At 41.4% G+C, this 19158-nt stretch overlaps 1 protein-coding gene across 1 annotated transcript in view; it reads right to left on the bottom strand.

The window, feature by feature from the left end:
* OPHN1 (oligophrenin 1) overlaps positions 1-19158 on the bottom strand; it is a 121621-nt gene that overhangs the window by 18623 nt on the left and 83840 nt on the right. The window contains exons 11-18 of the mRNA XM_074962373.1: positions 18089-18180; positions 15698-15776; positions 12168-12201; positions 9334-9396; positions 6615-6689; positions 3059-3143; positions 2697-2755; positions 677-782 (exon numbers count right to left, since the gene is read on the bottom strand). Coding sequence (XP_074818474.1) covers positions 677-782; positions 2697-2755; positions 3059-3143; positions 6615-6689; positions 9334-9396; positions 12168-12201; positions 15698-15776; positions 18089-18180 — 593 coding nt within the window. The remainder of the gene's footprint in view (positions 1-676; positions 783-2696; positions 2756-3058; positions 3144-6614; positions 6690-9333; positions 9397-12167; positions 12202-15697; positions 15777-18088; positions 18181-19158) is intronic.

Raw genomic sequence — 19158 nt, 5'->3', positions numbered from 1 at the left:
CAAGAGGTGACTCTCTATATGACTCCCATGTGAGATGAGGATACTAGGTTCTGCACCTTGCATCCTCACATTCACTGTGAAAGGAGGGCAGGAAAACAGCAACTCCAGTGCCTTCACCTTCAATGGACCAATTTTTATTGGTGCTGAGCACTCATGGCACCAGCTGAAGTCAAACAGCAACAGGTGCCCAGCACCTCAGAAAGATCAGCTCCTAACTGGACATTAGGGAGGGCTTGAAGGCTAATGTGCCTAGCACCAGTGCTCCTCAAAGGACAAAGCACATTGAATCCATAGTACAAGAAGTGCATTCAGTATGTGCTTAATCTCCAGTCCCAGGGAACAGGGGTCTTAAAACTGCTCCAAAATTCCAGACATAATGTTGTTGCTAATTGGGCTGGCCAGACACTAGGTTTACAGCTCTGGTCTGTTAGACCATATTATCATATAAAAATTATTCTCTACTTGGTGCTTCTCATAAAGCAGCCATTGACTGTAAGTGGCAGGTGGACAGGGGAATATCAAATACAGGGATAGCCACGCAATTTGGGCAGTATATTCCCAGCTGTACAATAGTTGTCAAGGGCTTAATTAATTTGCCAGAGAAACAGGCTGGCTTCTCTGACTCCCTTTTTTTATCTCTCTGGTTTAACAGGAATATTTACTGGATTCTGCTTACTTGACCAGGTGTCGTATGAGGAGTTCCAACATCTCTCTATTCTTCTCAGGTAGTTTATAAACCAGAGAGTGAATGGCTCCCAGCCTGTAATCCAGGTTCTCAGATTCTGGAAAGAAACAAGAGAGAAGTTTTTGCCTACTGCTTAAAAAAATAATCTGTGTTATTCCCTGAGGTGTGGGGCCAGCCTGCCAAGAGCAAATGAGAGGAACCTGGAAGGAGGGCAATTACACAGCAGCAAGGTTATCATCATGAGAAATGAAGTGACAAGGAAAGAGGTGAAATCAAGGTTAAAAGGGGCTCAGAGTGGGATTTTTCAACTGAAATGTAGTGCTGGTGAAATGTGCTGCATGAACAGAACCGATACAGCATGAGCAGCCGCTTCCCTCGCACACCAACCCTAGGAACCTCAGCCCAGATTGAGCAAAAGCAGTTCTAGGGCCAAGCGAGCAATTCAGGCCCCTCTGATGAGACTGTTCTTAGCATAGGTACTTAGTACTGTACATGGGGGTAAAATGCACAGGATTAATAAGCATCCAGTCAAGAGGCACAAACCAGCCTGGAACAATAAAATACACAATGCATACAGAACAGAGTGTGATCTTTATAGTTGGAAAACTGCATGGACATTTCTGAAGGAGGGTAAGGGAGGGGGTTAATATTTCCATCTACCCAGCTATAATCGGTATAATAAGATAGAAAATCTAGCAACTCTTGGGTTTGAGAACAGTCATCTGGAGGAGGAGAATTTTTCTTTAGCAGAACGAGAAGCAACATTATTAATTTTCCAAGGGCCAAGGAGGTGCCAAGCTGCAGTTCCATGGAGCTGCAGGTGCTCACCACCTCAGGTTTGAGCCCAATGTGTTTTCCTCAGATATAGGACATTTTAAGACACCATCCTCTCTTTTATTAAGAAAGTTGCTTAAGTAACTGCAAACCCAGGCTCTCTATCTCTGCACTTCTGCTCTAGATGTAATTATGAGGGTGCAGCTACTTTAAAATTATGAAAGATAATTTGCAAAGAGACATTTTACCAGGATTGAAGATGACCCAGGTTTTAAATGAGTCTTAGCTCAGATTCTGCCCTGTTAACATACTCATGCTATTTGCCTGACCTTTGTCAGTTTGGTCTGTTACTTAGCACTAGCCGCTCCATCAGAAAAATGCATTTCGCATACTTGAAGGTATTATGGGTTCAGCATTCCAGGACAAAACTCAGTGCCAAAGAGGGACATCTGAGACACTGCATGGCGATTGGGGCCTGTCATCATGTGTCTCTATTTACAATTTAAAAAAACATAAAGCTGTCAGGAAATAATTCTGCTAGCACAACTGGGCCAATTCCCTTTTGACACATATGATATAGACACACCCACATATATTTTAAAAGCTCCCCTTACTCCACGCCCCACCTTAAGTGTCTCTGAAGGGATCCAGACCCAGGCACACACAAGTACACTGTAATATAAAGGACGATGGGGACTAAATGGAGTCATCCTTTTAGAATGATCCCTTCAAACAAACTAAGAAACCGGAAGCAGGCGTGAAGCTCTATTATAAGTACAATGGGCCAGATCCTCATCTGGTGTAAATCTATTGAAGCTCTGCCAATTTACTCCCACTGAGAATATGGCCCAAATGGGTCAGGGACATGATCCTGAAAATGCTGAGTACCCTCAAATCCCATGGCAGGATTGAACTGTAAGATGCCATTCAGTGATGCACAGAGACTCTCTTATGACTTAGCATCCAGGCAAGTGAATCATCTGATTTTCCTTCCCTACCCAGGTCCCAGATGGATGTGGCTGGCTGCCATGACAGCAGCCCCTGTTGGATCCCATACACTGCAAGGCCAAGATGCTTGTCATCGGGGATCTGTAACCTGGCTACAACATGTCTCACTTGATCGGGAACTCCACACGTGCAACATACTCAGCGTTGTGTTGAGCTAGTGGAGTAATGCCATTCTTATGCAGGATGGGGGGGTCTGAAGCCTATCAGTAGTGAAGCTGTTGGGACTTACTCGCTGCTGAGACCAGCTCTTTATGGAGTCGGTACGTCATGACAGGTTCAGCTAGATTCCTGAAACAAACAGAAACAACTCTGAATTCCTCAAAGAGCAGAGGAGCGGCTACGACTCTGTTCTCAGTTACATTGGAAGACGAACGGAGAGGAAAGTCATATTTTCCACTCCAACTCCCATGGATTCTTGAGGCTGCCCAATTGGCACTCCATCCTCATTTCTTTTATTTGCATAGCGCTCTAAGTGCACGTGAGGTTTTTACAACAGACACGTTTTTTTCAAACAAAAGACACCATCTTCGCCCAAAGAGTTCCAGCCCTGCCTGGGAGAGTCAAAAATAAGACAACGAGCGCGGAAGTTACCTGAGGTAGAATTTCAATGAGCTGGTAATTGTCTTGATGTCCCAGTCGCTGTTTTGGAGATCTACATCCCCGGGACATTTTGGATCTGGAAGAGGAACAAAAAGTGGCAAATACGACAAAATAAATGAGCTTTCAAACAAAGCCTGATTTTTTAAAACGAATAACAAAATTTATGCTGACAGGATATGCCCTAGTGGCAGAGGAAGATACAGCAGTGTGTAAGGGACACTGATGACTCCTCTTGGACAGGTAAAGTATAGTGACAGTGCCAACACTGAGGCTTTGTCTTCACTGACACAAAGGTGTGCTTGTTTGGGTTTTTACAATGAGACAGCTAACTTGCAATGTTTATTGCACCGTAGAGTCCTAAGTGGAGATAAGCACTGACAGTGTTTCCCGAGATGTAGCAAGGTATGGTCCAGCCCCGTACCTCCCACCCATGGTGAACTCATCTCGTTTACCTTGTCGTAAAATTCAGGGTGAATTTGATTTAAATCAAATTGATTTAAATCATGATTTAAATCACTAGTCAGGTAGACTCGATTTATCATGGATTTCTATATAAAGGTGCATTCTTGTTGATTGTTATAACCTTAATACATGTTCTTCACAACTCAGAGACAGATGTAGGTTTTGTTTTTAGAAGGTACACACTATACATTTTTAAAGTGATTTATTTTGAAAACTGTTCATAACAGTTTTACAGCTATATCAGAAAATGAATGATTGGTTATTTCATTTACCAAAGGTAACTGAAGCAGATATTTATGAAGTCATTGGGAGGTGAACTATCTCCAATTCAACAGGTTAATCATTAATATTTGGAGGATTTTCTTGCCATGCTGTATTAGGAGGAGAACATCACCAGACAGACATTTAAATTGTTTTAATTAACTAAAACAACAAAGTTATGTATTCTGGATTTCTTTCTTCAACAGCAAACATATAATATTTTAACAAAACAAGCATATGAATTTTTGAATTTAGCTAAACATTCAAGTTTTTTAAAATCAGGTTTGTTTTTGTTAAAATTGTTTTTAACTAAAATAGTTAAATTAAATTTTTTAAAAACAAACAAAGAGACATTAAATTGACTATGTCAGCCAGGTCAACATAAGAAATTTAAAATATTGGCTTCTGCAGCTAACTCAGTCGTCTTCACCTTCATTTTCCTGTTTGTTCATAACCTGGAAAAGAAAAACAAGCTTTCCTGCTTTTTCAGGTCCCAAACGATTTCTCAGTTTGGAATGAATTAGGCCAAAGGAAGAAAATATTCTTTCTTCACTGGCAGAAGAAGCTCCTGCTGTTAAAAGTGAGATGATCACTTCAACAGTGTCTGAACCCAAGTGCTTAAGTGACTTCCACCAGTTCACTGGTGTGACTTTCTTTAAAACATCATCATCAAACAAATATTTCTTGAGTGGTTCACCCTTAGCTCTGAAGTATATTGTAGTTGGCATTATGGAGGGATGATTGCTGGATGTCCATGCCATAGCCAACTCCTCCTCTTCAGCAGTTAAGGTTTGACTCTGGTACCGAATATTGAGAATATTTGCAAGAAAATGAGCTGGTGATAGTGCTTGTCCCATTCATTTTTTTAATGCTTGTAATTTAACTCTGTCATTGCACATTTCCCCAGCCAATGAAGGACTATTCTCTACTGTGTGTTCTCCACAGCTTTGTGGTCTATCCTTTAAAGCAGAGGTGGGCAACCTGTGGCCCGCCAGGGTAATCCGCTGGCGGGCCGCCAGACCACTTGTTTACATTTGCATGGCTACCTGCAGCTCCCAGTGGCCATGGTTCGCTGTTCCCAGCCAATGGGAGCTGTGGGAAGCAGCGCGGGCCTGGCGCAGGCCACAGGTTGCCCACCATTGCTCTACAGGGAAGTGGTGGAAGCCCCATTGCTTAAGTCCTTTAAAACTAAACATTCTACCAAACCTCAGTGTTAGGATAAATTTCCTCATGTTCCACTTAAAATTTCATTTGCTCAGTTTCACCCCATTACGTCTAGTTACTTCTCCTTTGGGCTTCCCTGAAAAATTCCTCTGCATGGAATCTACATGTAGGCAGAAACATGGAGGGTAATGAAGAGCAGAAAGGACTAAAGTACACTTTGCTCATGTCCAGGTTAACTGGACGCCCACAACACTTTTCTGGCACCATAAGATTAGGGATTTGGTTTTGGGGAAGGCAGAGTAGGAGATACGAGTTACATGACTTATGTTAAACAAGAAACAGGGCTGGGTGAGAAATTCAAATGGCTCACCACTCTTAGTTATTATTTATTGCTGCTGGATTTTCCACTCTGACCAAAATGAGGATTTCTGTACAAGGATTGAGAACAAAGTGGTCAATCAAACCAATGTAAATTTACAAATGAGAAACCACCACCAGAGTTTGGAATGGAAAAGCATGGAACTATTTATTGGGATGCTGGAAAACATGAGATATTTAAAAGCTTCATCCTACCTCATAAATTATCAGGAAAGTGTGACTAGATGTATCTGATGTTCCAACTGTATGGAAATCCAGTATGACCAGGTGAGGATATAACAAACAGTCCATTGTTTTAATAAAAATAAATAGTAACAACAATAAAAATAATACCAGCCTTTGAATAGTGCATTTATTCTAGGTACCTACTCACGGGTCAGCAGTCAGAGGCTTACATGCTGGTCAGGTGGATATTCACCAGGAACACTCCCCTTGTCCTGTGTTCCAGCTTTATCTAATCTTTCCCGCCAGACAAGCCATCCAGAATGGTTTGGATCTTGGCTATCTTAGCTCCACATCTGTCCTACAATGCTTGAACTGACTGTCCACCAGTTTGTACATCAGGGTCAGGAACCAGGACATTCCCAGTGCAGAGCCCTTGACTCTAGAGTGCATTCCCCATTTCCAGCCGAACACAACCCCTTGTTGTTGACTTTCAAGGCATGCTGCAAGGATTCTCTGTTTACTCAGATTTGTCTGAGGATGTGGAGGATGATTTGGGGTGGCGTTCTGTGGGAGGGGCAGTTATTTTGTTTGTGCTAACAATGGTTAGTGGATGTATAAAACTGAGGTAAACAGGGGGAGACTCAGCCCTTTGATCTAATTCTCATTTCCTCTAAGGCCCATTTACACTGCCAGAGAGGAGTAAAGGGACCTTCATGTAAATGAGAATCAGGACCTATCATCTATGGGGGAAGAGAGTCTGTTTGGCAATTAGCAATGGTCTCTCTGTTTTGGGATCTATTTGCACTCTACAGGACTCCACTTCCACGTTACTATTATCTCAATACCCTTTGCTTCTTAGTTTGAAAATGCAGGTAAAATTGGCAACATTTTAGCTTAAGGGGAGTGACGAGAGACTAGGTTGGAGAAGAAATTCAGAAAAGAAGGGAAAGAACACATCAGAAAGACTGGTGGAGAAGACCAGCAGCCTGGAAAGAAGGGCAAGAGCAGAGGGGATGCTATACATGACAGCATTTCACTGTGGCATCCAGTCCTCCTGGTCTTGCCTTACAGTACAAAAAAATTACAGTCCAGTCATCCAAGAACTGGTTATTCTTACCAAAGAAGGCATTCAGCAACTTCTGCACCTGGATATTACTGCCAACGGTTCGGTACACTCCCTCAGTAGTGATCCCTGCGTAGAAGAATGAAGAAAAGAATTGAGAGTCCTTTCAGAGTTGTAGATGTTAAACAGCGCCACCTAGTGTAGTAAAAACATCACAGGCTGTCCCGAGGCCTGCAATAGATTGACAGCACTTTGGTGAAGAGCCGAGTGAATAATGAAGAAGAAATAATTTTTTAAAAATTGCCCATGAATACCTCATTTTAACCTGGACTTTGTTAGGCAAAATGATTCACCAAATAACTTCTGCACACAGTTCTTGTTCAGTAGCTAATAACTGAACAATTGGTTGAGAATATTCAGTATTCTAAATGGGAGCTGTTCTGACTGGACATAAAAAGTATATTTCTGTTCTTTGACTAGATCAGTGCCACTGTGAGAATTAGATTTCAGGGATGATTACTCTCAATCACAAATCTGAAATTCTCTTTTGGAAAATTCTGCAATATTTGCTTAAAATCTGCTATTTCTGGAAACATTAAGAACATAAGAATGGCCATACTGGGTCAGACCAATAGTCCATTTAGCCCAGTATCCTGTCTTCTGACAGTGGCTGGTGCCAGATGTTTCAGAGGTTAATGAACAGAACAGGGCAATTAATTGAATGATCCATCCCCTGTTGTCCAGTCCAAGTTTCTGGCAGCCAGAGGTTTAGGGACAACCAAAGCATAGGCTTGCAACCCTGACCATCTCGGCTAACAGTCACTGATGGATCTATCCTCCATGACTTTATCTAATTCTTTTTCTTTAACTTAGTTATGCTTTTGGTGTTCACATCCCCTGGCAAGGAGCTCCACAAGTTGACTGTGTGTTGTGTAAAGTAGTACTTCCTTACGTTTGTTTTTAACCTGCTGCCTATTAATTTCATTGGGTGACCTTTGGTTCTCGTGTTACGTGAAGGTATAAATAACACCTCCTTATTCACTTTCTCCACACCACTCATGATTATAGAGCTCTGTCATATTCCTCCCATCTCCTTCCTAAATTTAACAATCCCAGTCTTTTTAATCTCTCCTCATATGAAGCGGTTCCTAATCATTTTTGTGTCCCTTCTCTGTGATTTTGCCAATTCTAATACATCTTTTTTGAGATGGGGTGACCAGAACTGCACACAGTATTCAAGGTGTCGGAATATCACAGATTTATACAGCGGCATTATGATATTATCTGCCATATTATCTATCCCTTTTCTAATCGTTCTAACATTACTAGCTTTTTCGACTGCGGCTGCACATTGAGCAGATGTTTTCAGAGAACTACCCATGAGGACTCCAAGATCTCTTTCATGAGTGGCAACAGATAAATTAGACTCCATAATTTTGTATGTATAGTTGGGATTATGTTTTCCAGTGTGCATTACTTTGCATTCATCAACAATGAATTTCATCTGCCATTTTGTTGCCCAGTCACCCAGTTTTGTGAGATCCCTTTGGAACTCTTTGCAGTCAGCTTTGGACTTAACTATCTTGAGTAGTTTTGTATCATCTGCAAACTTTGCCACCTCATTGCTTACCCCTTTTTCCAGATATTTATGAGTATGTTGAACAGCATCGGGACCCTGCTATTTACCTCTCTCAACATTTTTTATCAGTAAACTAGTTTGCTAGAAAAGTCACAGAAAGTGACTACAGTCAAAGAAAATTCTTTTAAAGTCTGGACTAATATTTGGAAATGTGTTTACATTATTTGCACAGCTCTACTTGCGCTTTTAAGGAAGTTGGTGGTTATTTAGCATGGCTGGAATTTTCAGAGCAGCGTGGAAGATCTATCACAACTCTCATTCATTGTAGAGGGAGTTGCGTGGTTAAAATCCTGCAGAATGCTTTGAAAATCTCACCCCACATAAGTATGTTTTTCACAAAACAAATTTGAATAATTCTTTAAGATAGTCCCCAAACTCAAAGTTGCCTGAAATATTTTGTAATCTATTCACCTTTGGCCTGCTACCAAGCATGTGATATTTCAGCCCCAAAGGAAAATTTCTGAGAAATTCACAAGTGAGTGAAAACAAAATGAAAGTGAGAACTCAACCTTGATTAGAGTTTGCTCCTGCAAATGTTCTAATGGGGTGTAAGGTTTCTATTGTTTTGTAGGCACATTCTTTATCCTGTGACGTGAGTCTCTGATAAAAAGTTTAGAAAATATGACCTATGAGGAAAGGTTAAAAAACTAGGCATGTTTAGTTTTGAGAAAAGAAGACTGAGGAGGAACTTGATAACAGTTTTCAAATATGTTAAGGGCTGTTACAAAAAGGACTGTGATCAGTTGTTCTCCATATCTATCCAAGGTAGGACAAGAAGTAATGGGCTTAATCTGCAGCAAGAGAGATTTAGATTGGATATTAGGAAAAACTTTCTTAACTGTAAGAGTAGTTAAGCTCTGGAATAGGCTTCCAAAAGGGGGTTGTGGAATCCCATTCACTGGAGGTTTGTAAGAACAGATTGGACAAACATCTGTCAGGGATGGTCCTGCCTCAGCAAAGGGGACTAACCTTGTTGACTTCTCAAGGGTCTCTTCCAGCCCTACATTTCTGTGATTCTGTGATTTTTAGATCCCGTTGCTATATATTAGCGAAATCACAGCGTAATCAAATGCCATTCAAGAAAGCAAATACCAAAAAAGCAAATAGTTTCCAGATGCAGTACTGAGATCTTACCTTTGGTCTCTACTGCATTGATGCATTTCCTTACAAACTTGAAGCCAACCTCATTCAACTCCACTATTTCAAACAAAGGGAAGCAAAGTTAGGTGCCAGAATGTCAACATGCAATTACTGGTGGAAAACCCAAAGAGGTGTCAAGTTACTGCAGGCATTACACCTTGCAACAAGTTTGCTACATTTTTGGGGGCTGCATTTTCAAATCCACACACAAATAAGTGCCCAGGCACAATTTAGTATGCAAACACCTTGCTGTGTGGGTGCAAGTCAGGGTCTGTGCATGCATGTAGCCTACCTGGTGCACATACATTCAGGGATTTGCATGTAAACATTGTGAGGGTGCTTGTGCAAAAGCACACCCAGATTTTTAAGAATCTGGTCAGGAATTGTTCATCTCAACTTGTTCTCCTTTTTTCCCTCTTGAAATTGCTTTAACAGTCGGCTTTTGAATTTTTTAATAAAACTGTAATTTGGAGAGTTCAGCCACACATGAATTTCTGCCTGGCAAGAGCTGATCTGTGGCTTCTGGAGTACAGCAAAATCTGCAGTCCAACCTCTGTCACATCAAAGGAACACAAACTTCCACGTATTCTTTATCTACTTTGTTAGATTGCAGAAAATGACAGGATTCTACTTAGATACCATATAGGTTAAGGAGAAGGCAGGTTTTTCTCCCCACTGATTAACCAATAGGATATCACAGGGTTTTCCTTGGAGGCTTCTAAACAGCAGACAGGTGGAAAACCAGTTTGCTTTGGGCTAATCCAAACCCCATTGAAGTGAACCAGACTCTTTCCATTTACTTCAATGGGCAGTGAATCAGGTCCCTTATTTCCTTACAGGACCTAGTCCTGCAACTTTACTCACGAATTCTTCCACTGACTTCAGTAGGATTACTTGTGTAATTAAGGGTCACAGGATAAGGCCGCATACGTGTTTATGTGAGTGATCAATGGCTTCTTACACTGAAATAGCTTTCTGTCTGTGGCAAACAGATATTTTGAACTTCTCTCAAATGTTAGTGTTTACTGTGCTTTTATTAGGTAGAGGAATGGGGCTCTGCATATCACCCTTCAGATCAGAAGCAGATCAGAAGCTCTGAGGAATGGTTAGAGCTACTCAGGAAACCAAGCTTTTCTGGCAAGAAATAATAATAAAAATAAAATCTGCATTCAATTATTTTTAAAGCTGCAGGCGTTTTTGAACCAAATTCCAACTACAAATTTTGGTTTTGACTCAACACTTAGAAATGAAACAAAAATTTTTGTTTCAACTTAAAATGTTTTTTCATTTTCAAAAGCGAACATCTGAAGTCAAAATGAATACTCTTGTTTCAAAATGTTCATGCAGGAAAACCAAAATATTTCCTGAGAAGCGACATTTTGATGTGAAGAAAACTGGTTTTGACAAATTTGTATTGTTCTCTGGGAAAAAATTCCACACCCAAAATTTGAATCAGCTCTAATCCTGGCACAAACTCTCTAGGGAGAACTTGGGTGAATCAATTAACTGCAGACACCCCATGCCTGCCAGCAGGTCAGTCACAAGGAACCTCCCTGCTCAGAGCATTCTTACTGGAAACTTCAGACAGACCAGCTTCCAGGTAGGGCCAAAACAAATGTTAGCAGCGATTCAGTGCCTAGATTGCAGTGAGCTGTGTAGTATAAATTGATAATATCCCTGATTCCAAATTATTAAAACATAGGGTTTATCTGACTGCATTTGTATTACAGACCTAGAAGGAATGTGCCTCAGCATTGCCCAGTGATAACTGATCGGTTTGAGGTGTATGTATGAAGGCGATTCTTCAATCCTACCTGCACACTAATTAAGATAAAGCAGTTTAAGAAAGTGCTCCCCAGCTCTGAGTAACTGACTGGTCAAGTCAGCCCCCAGAGGCAGAATGCAGATTTTTCAGTACTCATTGGGGGTACCTGAGTAATAAATCCACATAGTTTTCCAGTCCAATGTTCTGAGATATTGGAGGCAGTATGGTTGTAAGGACTTGACATTACTGACTAAGTGAATATGAAATGAAGGGGGGAAAGGTAAGAGGGATAACATTTTAGCAAGATAGAGACAGCTGTCTTGAGCCTTGGGCACGTGCAGATTCAACTTATTAAACGTGCAGCATCAGAGACAGCGCTCACAACCTAGCTCTGAGAAAGAGAGATGGGAGAACCTAATGGGGTGTGGAGTTTCAAGAAACCCCTAAAACTTTTTATTCTTTTGTTTTACATTTATGACGCTTTTTCATGTTTCATGGAACTCTTTTCTCCAGTTAACTGAAACCATATTTTAAGCAGAAATTTAATGTTAATGCTGTGTAGTTTTCACTAAATGGATGCCTGTGCTTTGCAAACAAATATTCTTGTTTGAAAGACATTCTTGTCTGACTTCAATTGCAACTAAGGGGATAAAATCAAAGCAGCCCAGAACTCAAGTTTCGGTGAGAGCCAACTAGAACTTGAACCTCAAAGATTCAGAACTCCATTCTAAATTTGGAACCTGCATTTTATTAGGTGGGTTGAAATTTAGTGCAAATTCCTCCTCTACTTAGGGAGCTAAGGGCCTTATCTTGCACGGTGCTGATCACCCTCAACTCTCACTGAGACCTGAGGATACTCATCAACTCACCGGAGCAGACCCAAGAGATCTTTGGTCCACTTGTTCACTGAGTGGAGGGAACCAAGGAGCACGTGAGCAGGTGTGAGATACAGTCCATCCAGCATACAGCAGTGATGTGCACACTTGCAAACGAATATATTATACAACAAAAATACAAATCAGATCTTTAATATTTCAGAAGAACAGAACCATGAATTACTCACTTTCTTCCTGTTTTGTGATGGGACTGTGGTAGATCTAAAGAAGAGGAGAGAGAAACAAAAGCAAAACCAGGCACGAGTTGAGAATTACTGTCCAAGGAGGATACAGCCAGGGAAAACACACACCAGGGAAAGCAAGTCACAGACATATAGTATTGTTTAATACTTTGCTCTCAAAAACAAAGTACTAAACAATATACATCCCTATATTCAAGAAAGGCATCCATTAGTTTCACTGGGGCACCTGTTTCTCTTGGACACACCCTCCTACACTAAACACAAAGATCCTTTGTTTGTCTCTTGGTAAAAATTAGGTCTGGAAGCTATGCAGCTAGGCACAACTATATTTACACAGAATATCAATAAATTGCTTTCTTCACCATTATATTAATCACATGATGTATATACTTTAATAACAATACCATGCACTTCTGTAGCACCTTCCCTCACAGAAGATCAAAACCCCCTTATGTACAATAACAAATTACACTGCAGTGGTTGAATACTGGACATTGCTTGAATTCTGAACAGCTGTCCAGTATGACCAAGGTCATACTCCTTATTATTCAATATTTGCATGTATTCACACAAATTGCTTTCTCTTTGTCCACAGGAAGGGTAAAGGAATCGCTATTCTTCACATGGACACCCTGTGACTAAGTGTACGGGGCCCTTTGAGGCCTCGCAGTCCTACCATACCCCACCCCAGAAAAGTGGCAGTAAAGGTGGGTCCTGCAGGGCTGCTAAAAAGGCTGCAGGGAAGCAGCCAATCAGAGCTCAACAGGCTCAGATAAAAGGAGCTGCAGGGCCTAAGCAGATCAGTTCCTGGTGGGGACCAGAGGAGCAAGGAGGGTGTTCTTTGCTGGAGTTCAAGGGAGACCCAGAAAATGGGTTCTGTTGACACTGATATTCCATGAGGAAGAACTTCAGCCCTGAGGTAAGGGTGAAGAGGAAGGGGCTACATGGGAAGTGGCCCAGAAAAAGGCAGCAGCAACTATTACAGGAAGCAGCATGTGGCGGCTATTTATAGGGACCCTGGGCGGGATTTGAAGTAATGGGTTGGCCTGGGTCCCCCCACCGGCCACTGGCAGAGTGGCCTAAGCCCCAAGGACGGGATAAGACTTGTTTAGAGGACCAAGTGAAGGGCAGGACTTAAAGAGTCTCCAGGGAGAAAGCCCTGGGGGCTCTACTCTAGACCAAAGCAGCCAGGGACTTAAAACCTAGCCCAGAAGGGGTTGAGGACTGAGCCCAGAGACAGGGCTAAAGAGATTTTCAAAGGCACAGGGACAGGCCGTCTTGGACCTTTTGCCCCGGAAGGGGTTTGTTTGTTCACAGGTTGACAGCATGAGCCTTGACTGGAAGGCTGAGACACTGAAGACCTGCCTGATAAGGGCAACAGCCGATGGGGCACTACGCAAAGAGAGCGTGCAGATTCACACCCATCTGACAGGGGGTGCTCACGAGAGGTGCGTGCACACAGTCACACACCCATATTCACACAGGAAACACAAGCTTTTGCTGCTCACTACCTGTTTCACATTACTTATTATTTGTTATTCTCCTGTTTCAGAAAATTTCAGTCAGGCCATCATGTAGTACAATGGTTCTCAACCAGGGTTATGCATACCCTGGGGTACGCAGAGATCTCTCAGGGGGTACATCAACTCATCTAGATATTTGCCTAGTTTTACAACAGGCTACATAAAAAGCATGAGCGAAGTCAGTACTAAAATTTCATACAGTCAATAACTTGTTCATACTGCTCTATATACTGTACACTGAAATGTAAGTACAATATTTATATTCCAATTTATTTATTTTATAATTGTATAGTACAAATGAGAAAGTGAGCAATTTTTCAGTAATAGTGTGTTCTGACACTTTTGTATTTTTATGTCTGATTGTGTGAGCAAGTAGTTTTTAAGTGAGGTGAAATTTGGGGTGCGCAAGACAAATCGGACTCCTGAAAGGGGTACAGTAGTCTGGAAAGGATGAGAACCATTGATGTGGTAGACCAATATCATGTGACATAGGCGATCAACCACACAGCACAAACAGGTGATAAGAATAGTTTGCAAATAAACAATTGTGTAGATTAAAACTTGTTCGTATGAATTATTTTGGGAATAACAACTAAATTCACAAAAATTGGGATTGGTTCATGAGTGATATATGATCCAGAAAAATGTATAAATTCAGAGGATAATTAAAGAACAATTAATTATTCAACCACCTATAGAATTAGGCCTCACAACCTTGCTGGGGGGCAAGTGGGGTGGTATCATCCTGTAGTTTAGAGATGAAAAACAGAAGCACAAAGAAGTAAAATGATTTGCCCAAACAGTTAATGGCAGAGTCAGGAAGAACCACTTTCTTTCGACTTCCAGTCTGGTGCTTTAACAATAAGACTAGCCATTTTTTTCAGAAGGATGGAAAGAGGCAATGGGCATTTAGAACAGTGCAGGTCTGGGACTCTGGATTATTTTTTAACAAAGCCCTTGATATAACCAGAGAGGCTCCTGAATTTGCCAGGACAAAGTTCTAATTATTACTGCTAGTTTGTCATTCCTTTGGTTACGTATTTCCAGCCTATGCAATTCAGTGTGTGGGATCCAGACAAATGCCATTACAGGCATTTCACATTAAACGCCCACATGCATCACTTCTTTACAGCAGTGAGCAGGTTCTGTAAGGGGCACCTAGCAGCCCATCTGTTATGCTCCAATCGCCGCACAATCAGCCCCATCAATACAGCTCTGAGTTACTCTGTCCAACACCAGGTCTCTGAGCACAGAGTTAGGTGCCAGTCTTTTTACAGAGATATGGGATAACTCCAGGCTGCTTAGGGAAAAGGAGCAGTCAATGGGCACGGAGAAATGGCAAGAAATATATTTTGCTATATTGCACATCGCATTCTTTGTTTACAGGCAATTCTGTCTAACAGAAACGTTTATGCTGGGCTTGGATTAAAGTAAGGAAATCAATGAAGGAACACAGAAAGTATAAGAAAATCTCTGGTGTGTGTGTCTCACTCTCTCTCTCACACACACTTGCCACAACTTCAGCCAAGAGACTTACAAGCAGGTATATTATGCAGGCATAACCAAAATTACTTCATACAGACCTGAAAGCTATTTGTTTGAGCAACAGAAACACTGGAAGACTCAGCTCTAGTTCCCCATGCCTGCAAGTCACATTTTTATGGGGTCCAACTGATGCCAACATAAACAGCAGAACTGAAACATCAAATATCAAAGGATACAAGTGGACAGGGCAATATGGTAACAGTCCTTGGAATGACCCTCTGAAATCTATTTGTACATACCTACTTGCTAAATTGATACCTCTGTTATGGACCACACAATAAAAGTGGTGTTGATCATTACATACCCAATCTCATGAGAACACCCGAAAAGGTGAGCTCTCCAAAACCGACCTATCAATACACTCTTCATCTGTGTGAAATTACACCACTAAAGGACACTGCTAAAAAGGACATCTATAAATCAGACAACAATTCTTTGAATACTCACTGGCTCCTTTCCATCCATGGCCTCCATCCATAGCCGTCTATTAGCTTCTGAAAGTGCTTGCAATGTGATAGTCCCGGCCCTGTCCAGAGAATTAAAGCAAAGGATTTTTTTAAGGACACAAAGGAATTTCATCCAAAATTTACAGAGTTTTATGTTTCTGGAGACCATTTAAAGACTCAGCAAGAGTGAGTGCAGGTGGCACTTTAAGGAAGGCAGTACACACGCATCATTCCAATTATCTATTTATGTATAGTATTTCTAAAGCATATGTCTATCATAAAAATGGAAGTTATACACGTACTGATCACACTGGCAAAACAGGTCCCTAAATCATCTAATTCACACTATGTCTTTGTACATTTATCTGCAGTGACTGAATCATGTTTCCTAAGGGGTCCAGACATACTCTCTCCCATCTGGTTTTCATAGCTACTAGCCTAGCACATTTTCTGATGTCTTTTCAATTGTTAACACTACAAAGTCATGTGGTTTTTGAAAAATTATTTGTCTGAGTCAGGTTAACTGTTCCTCTCCCTTTCTCCAAGCACTTCAGAGAGATCCCTCTCAGCTTCAGGTGAGAAACTCCTATGTCCTTATTCACCACTCATTAGTACCATAATGCAGAAAAAGACACAAGTTAAATGGGCAGGGGAGAAATAGGTACTGGGGACCTCTGGCACTGTTAGTATGACTGAACATGCTATAGACACAGAGGTCCCTGTGCAGAGTTCACCCAAGAGAAAAATCCAGTGAGCCAAATGGTAAAAGACTCTGGTGCATGACACAGTGGGTCAAATTCTGCCCAGCTACACCCTCGTAGCCCACTGGAGTCAATGTAACGGAGGGTAGATTTTGGTCCATGTGTTCGTATCTAATTGCCATCTTATTTGTAGATTTCTTAGGCAGAAGACAAATGATTCTAACGTGGTAAGATGTTAGCTGATATATCAGGAAACAGGTTCCTAAGAAAAATCTGAGTGTGCAACTTTATTTCATGTCACGCTATACTGTCATTCACAGCATTGTACTGTACAGTCTATCCATTAACATACGGTGCTGGCTCAGTGTCCTGTGCTGGGGGAGACCTCCCCAACACATCTCTCATCACCATGGTAAGGAACTGGCCAGAGGTTCAAGAAGTGTGGCTGCTACAAACTGCTGAGGATATGACACAGTCACTAAGCATGCCTCTGTGTTAACCCCGGCACTGTCATTAAATCAAACTATGTATTATTATTAGTGGGCTAAACTCCTTCAGTCTTCCTCCACCTTTATGCAGGCAAGACGCCCTGCTATACCGAGTAAGGACTGAAAGGCTTGGCACATTGCTATACATTTCAAAACACTGCATAGTATTACACCCCACATTTTTCCAATATGCACAAACTACGGAAACACCAGGCTTGCCACAACCTCAGAAACTCACAATCTCTGAAATTTACTTGAGTCAGTCTCACCCTACTCATGTCACTTCTTTTCAAAGTTCAAGATAATTTGCAGTCTACTGCTCCAAATGCCTAAATTAATAACACTCAACATTAGTGCAAGCACAAGAGAATTGATTTAGGAAAGGGAGAAATAAATCTGAATTTTGGAATTAAGTGGGAATGTCCAAGGCTGAAAGAGTGACAAATGTTTGCCTTTTGTTTTATATTTTTGAGCAGGATGTCCTTCCCTGCTAAAATAGGATCTGATAAAGTAATCTGCAGTTTAGCGCTTTCTCCTTCGTTGTGGCTTAAGTACATACCAAGGCTTTCACAGCACATGTGTGAAATCCCAGCATTCATTCGTCTATGGCCTGATTCTGCTCCCATGGAAACGAATTAACACTCCCAGAGTGTTCAGTGGGAACAGGATCAGACTCCCAGTGAGTAAAGTGAAAAATAATCCATGGAGAGAATCTCCACCTGTACGACTGGCAATATATATATTGGGGGGGAAAGATACATGGAAAAATACGAGGGCCTGATGCTGGTTGAAGACAATGGAAGTTCACGGTCCTCAAGTTCTCACAGAAGGTGCTCATCCTTTCACCCTATTAGAAGGCCCCATAAAAAGTCCACTGAATTTAACAGAAAGATGTCCATTGATTTCAGTGGACTTCAGATCAGGCATGAAGATTGTAGCAAGGAAGAAGAACAGGAGTACTTGTGGCACCTTATAGACTAACAAATCACTCCTGCTCTTTTTGCGGATACAGACTAACACGGCTGCTACTCTGAAACCTGTAGCAAGGAAGGACAGCACTGTCCCCTGGTGCATAATCTTCCTGCCCATACAGAACAGATTTTAGGATATTCAGAACAAACACACCCTCACCAAACGCCAAGAAAGTGGCAAATTATTTTCAAAACTGCAATAACAGAGAAAGTAGCAGTCACTCTGGCTCACCTTTCATTCGTCTCAATATCAAAACAAAATCTCTTGTCTATAGAATCAGTCTTTCTCCTTACGCAGTACTTCAGTGTCAAGTCTGAGGTGCCCTAGAAAGAGAGAGACATTTAAAGCCAAGATTTTAAAAATGCATATAATAGGGGTCAGACTTCTCGGATTCCTTGGATGGAAAGCAATGCCACACGGTCTGTTGAAACATACGGGGTGACTGTGTAATCCCAAAGTGAGCCTTGCTAATCAGACAGCACTTGTAACATGATAGCAGATGGTCCCTCTCAACATTCCACAAATCACCAACCAAGATAGAGATCAACAGCTTCCTAAAACAGGCTTCCTTCATACAATATCAATTAATTATGGGGCTCATGGGATTACAGTGTGAATTGGTGCTAAAAATCCTAGCAACTATTCTTTCAGTATGCCTTGTGACAGAAAGGTTGCTTAAAACAGACACTTTTAGAGGAGGACTGCTGTAGCCATGTTGGTCCCAGGATAGTAGAGAGACAAGGTGGATGAGGTAATATCTTCTATTGGACCAACTTCTGTTGGTGAGAGAGACAAACACAGGGCTCTTCTTCATCACCTGATTGGGGTTCATGGGTGCTACCATTACAAATTATCAAATTACTAACAACAGCAATAATGGCCCAGATAGCTTTTTGAAGCACCTTTGAAAACAATTTAAGCGAATAAAACTTCATGGGCAAATTTCACCTTCATTTACAGCAGTGCAAACCTATTGAAATCAATTGTGTTGTAGGGGGCAGGCCTTGGCCCTAGGTTTTAATTACTAACTGGCAAAAGCAAATTGCAGCCTATTTATAGCCCCATTCTGGGGTCTTTATGACTTTACAGAAACCATGAAGTGAACCTTCAGTAGCTTTTGCAAACCCATGAGAAGCTAGCCACTGATGCACAAACCTGGAATGAATTCTCCATCAATGGTTGGCATCTGTATTATACAGTCTGAATAAACAGTGAAAAGAACCAAAGGGATCGGCACTATTGATGACCTTCCACAGCCTTTTCCTTCTCCCTGGTTATCGCTATGTGTCTACTGTTGGTCT

Source organism: Natator depressus, chromosome 9 (genome assembly GCF_965152275.1).
Source record: "Natator depressus isolate rNatDep1 chromosome 9, rNatDep2.hap1, whole genome shotgun sequence".
In the NCBI taxonomy this organism is placed as follows: Eukaryota; Metazoa; Chordata; order Testudines; family Cheloniidae; genus Natator; species Natator depressus.
The sequence above is the reverse complement of the archived record's forward strand: the minus strand, read 5'-3'. Positions and strand labels throughout refer to the sequence as shown.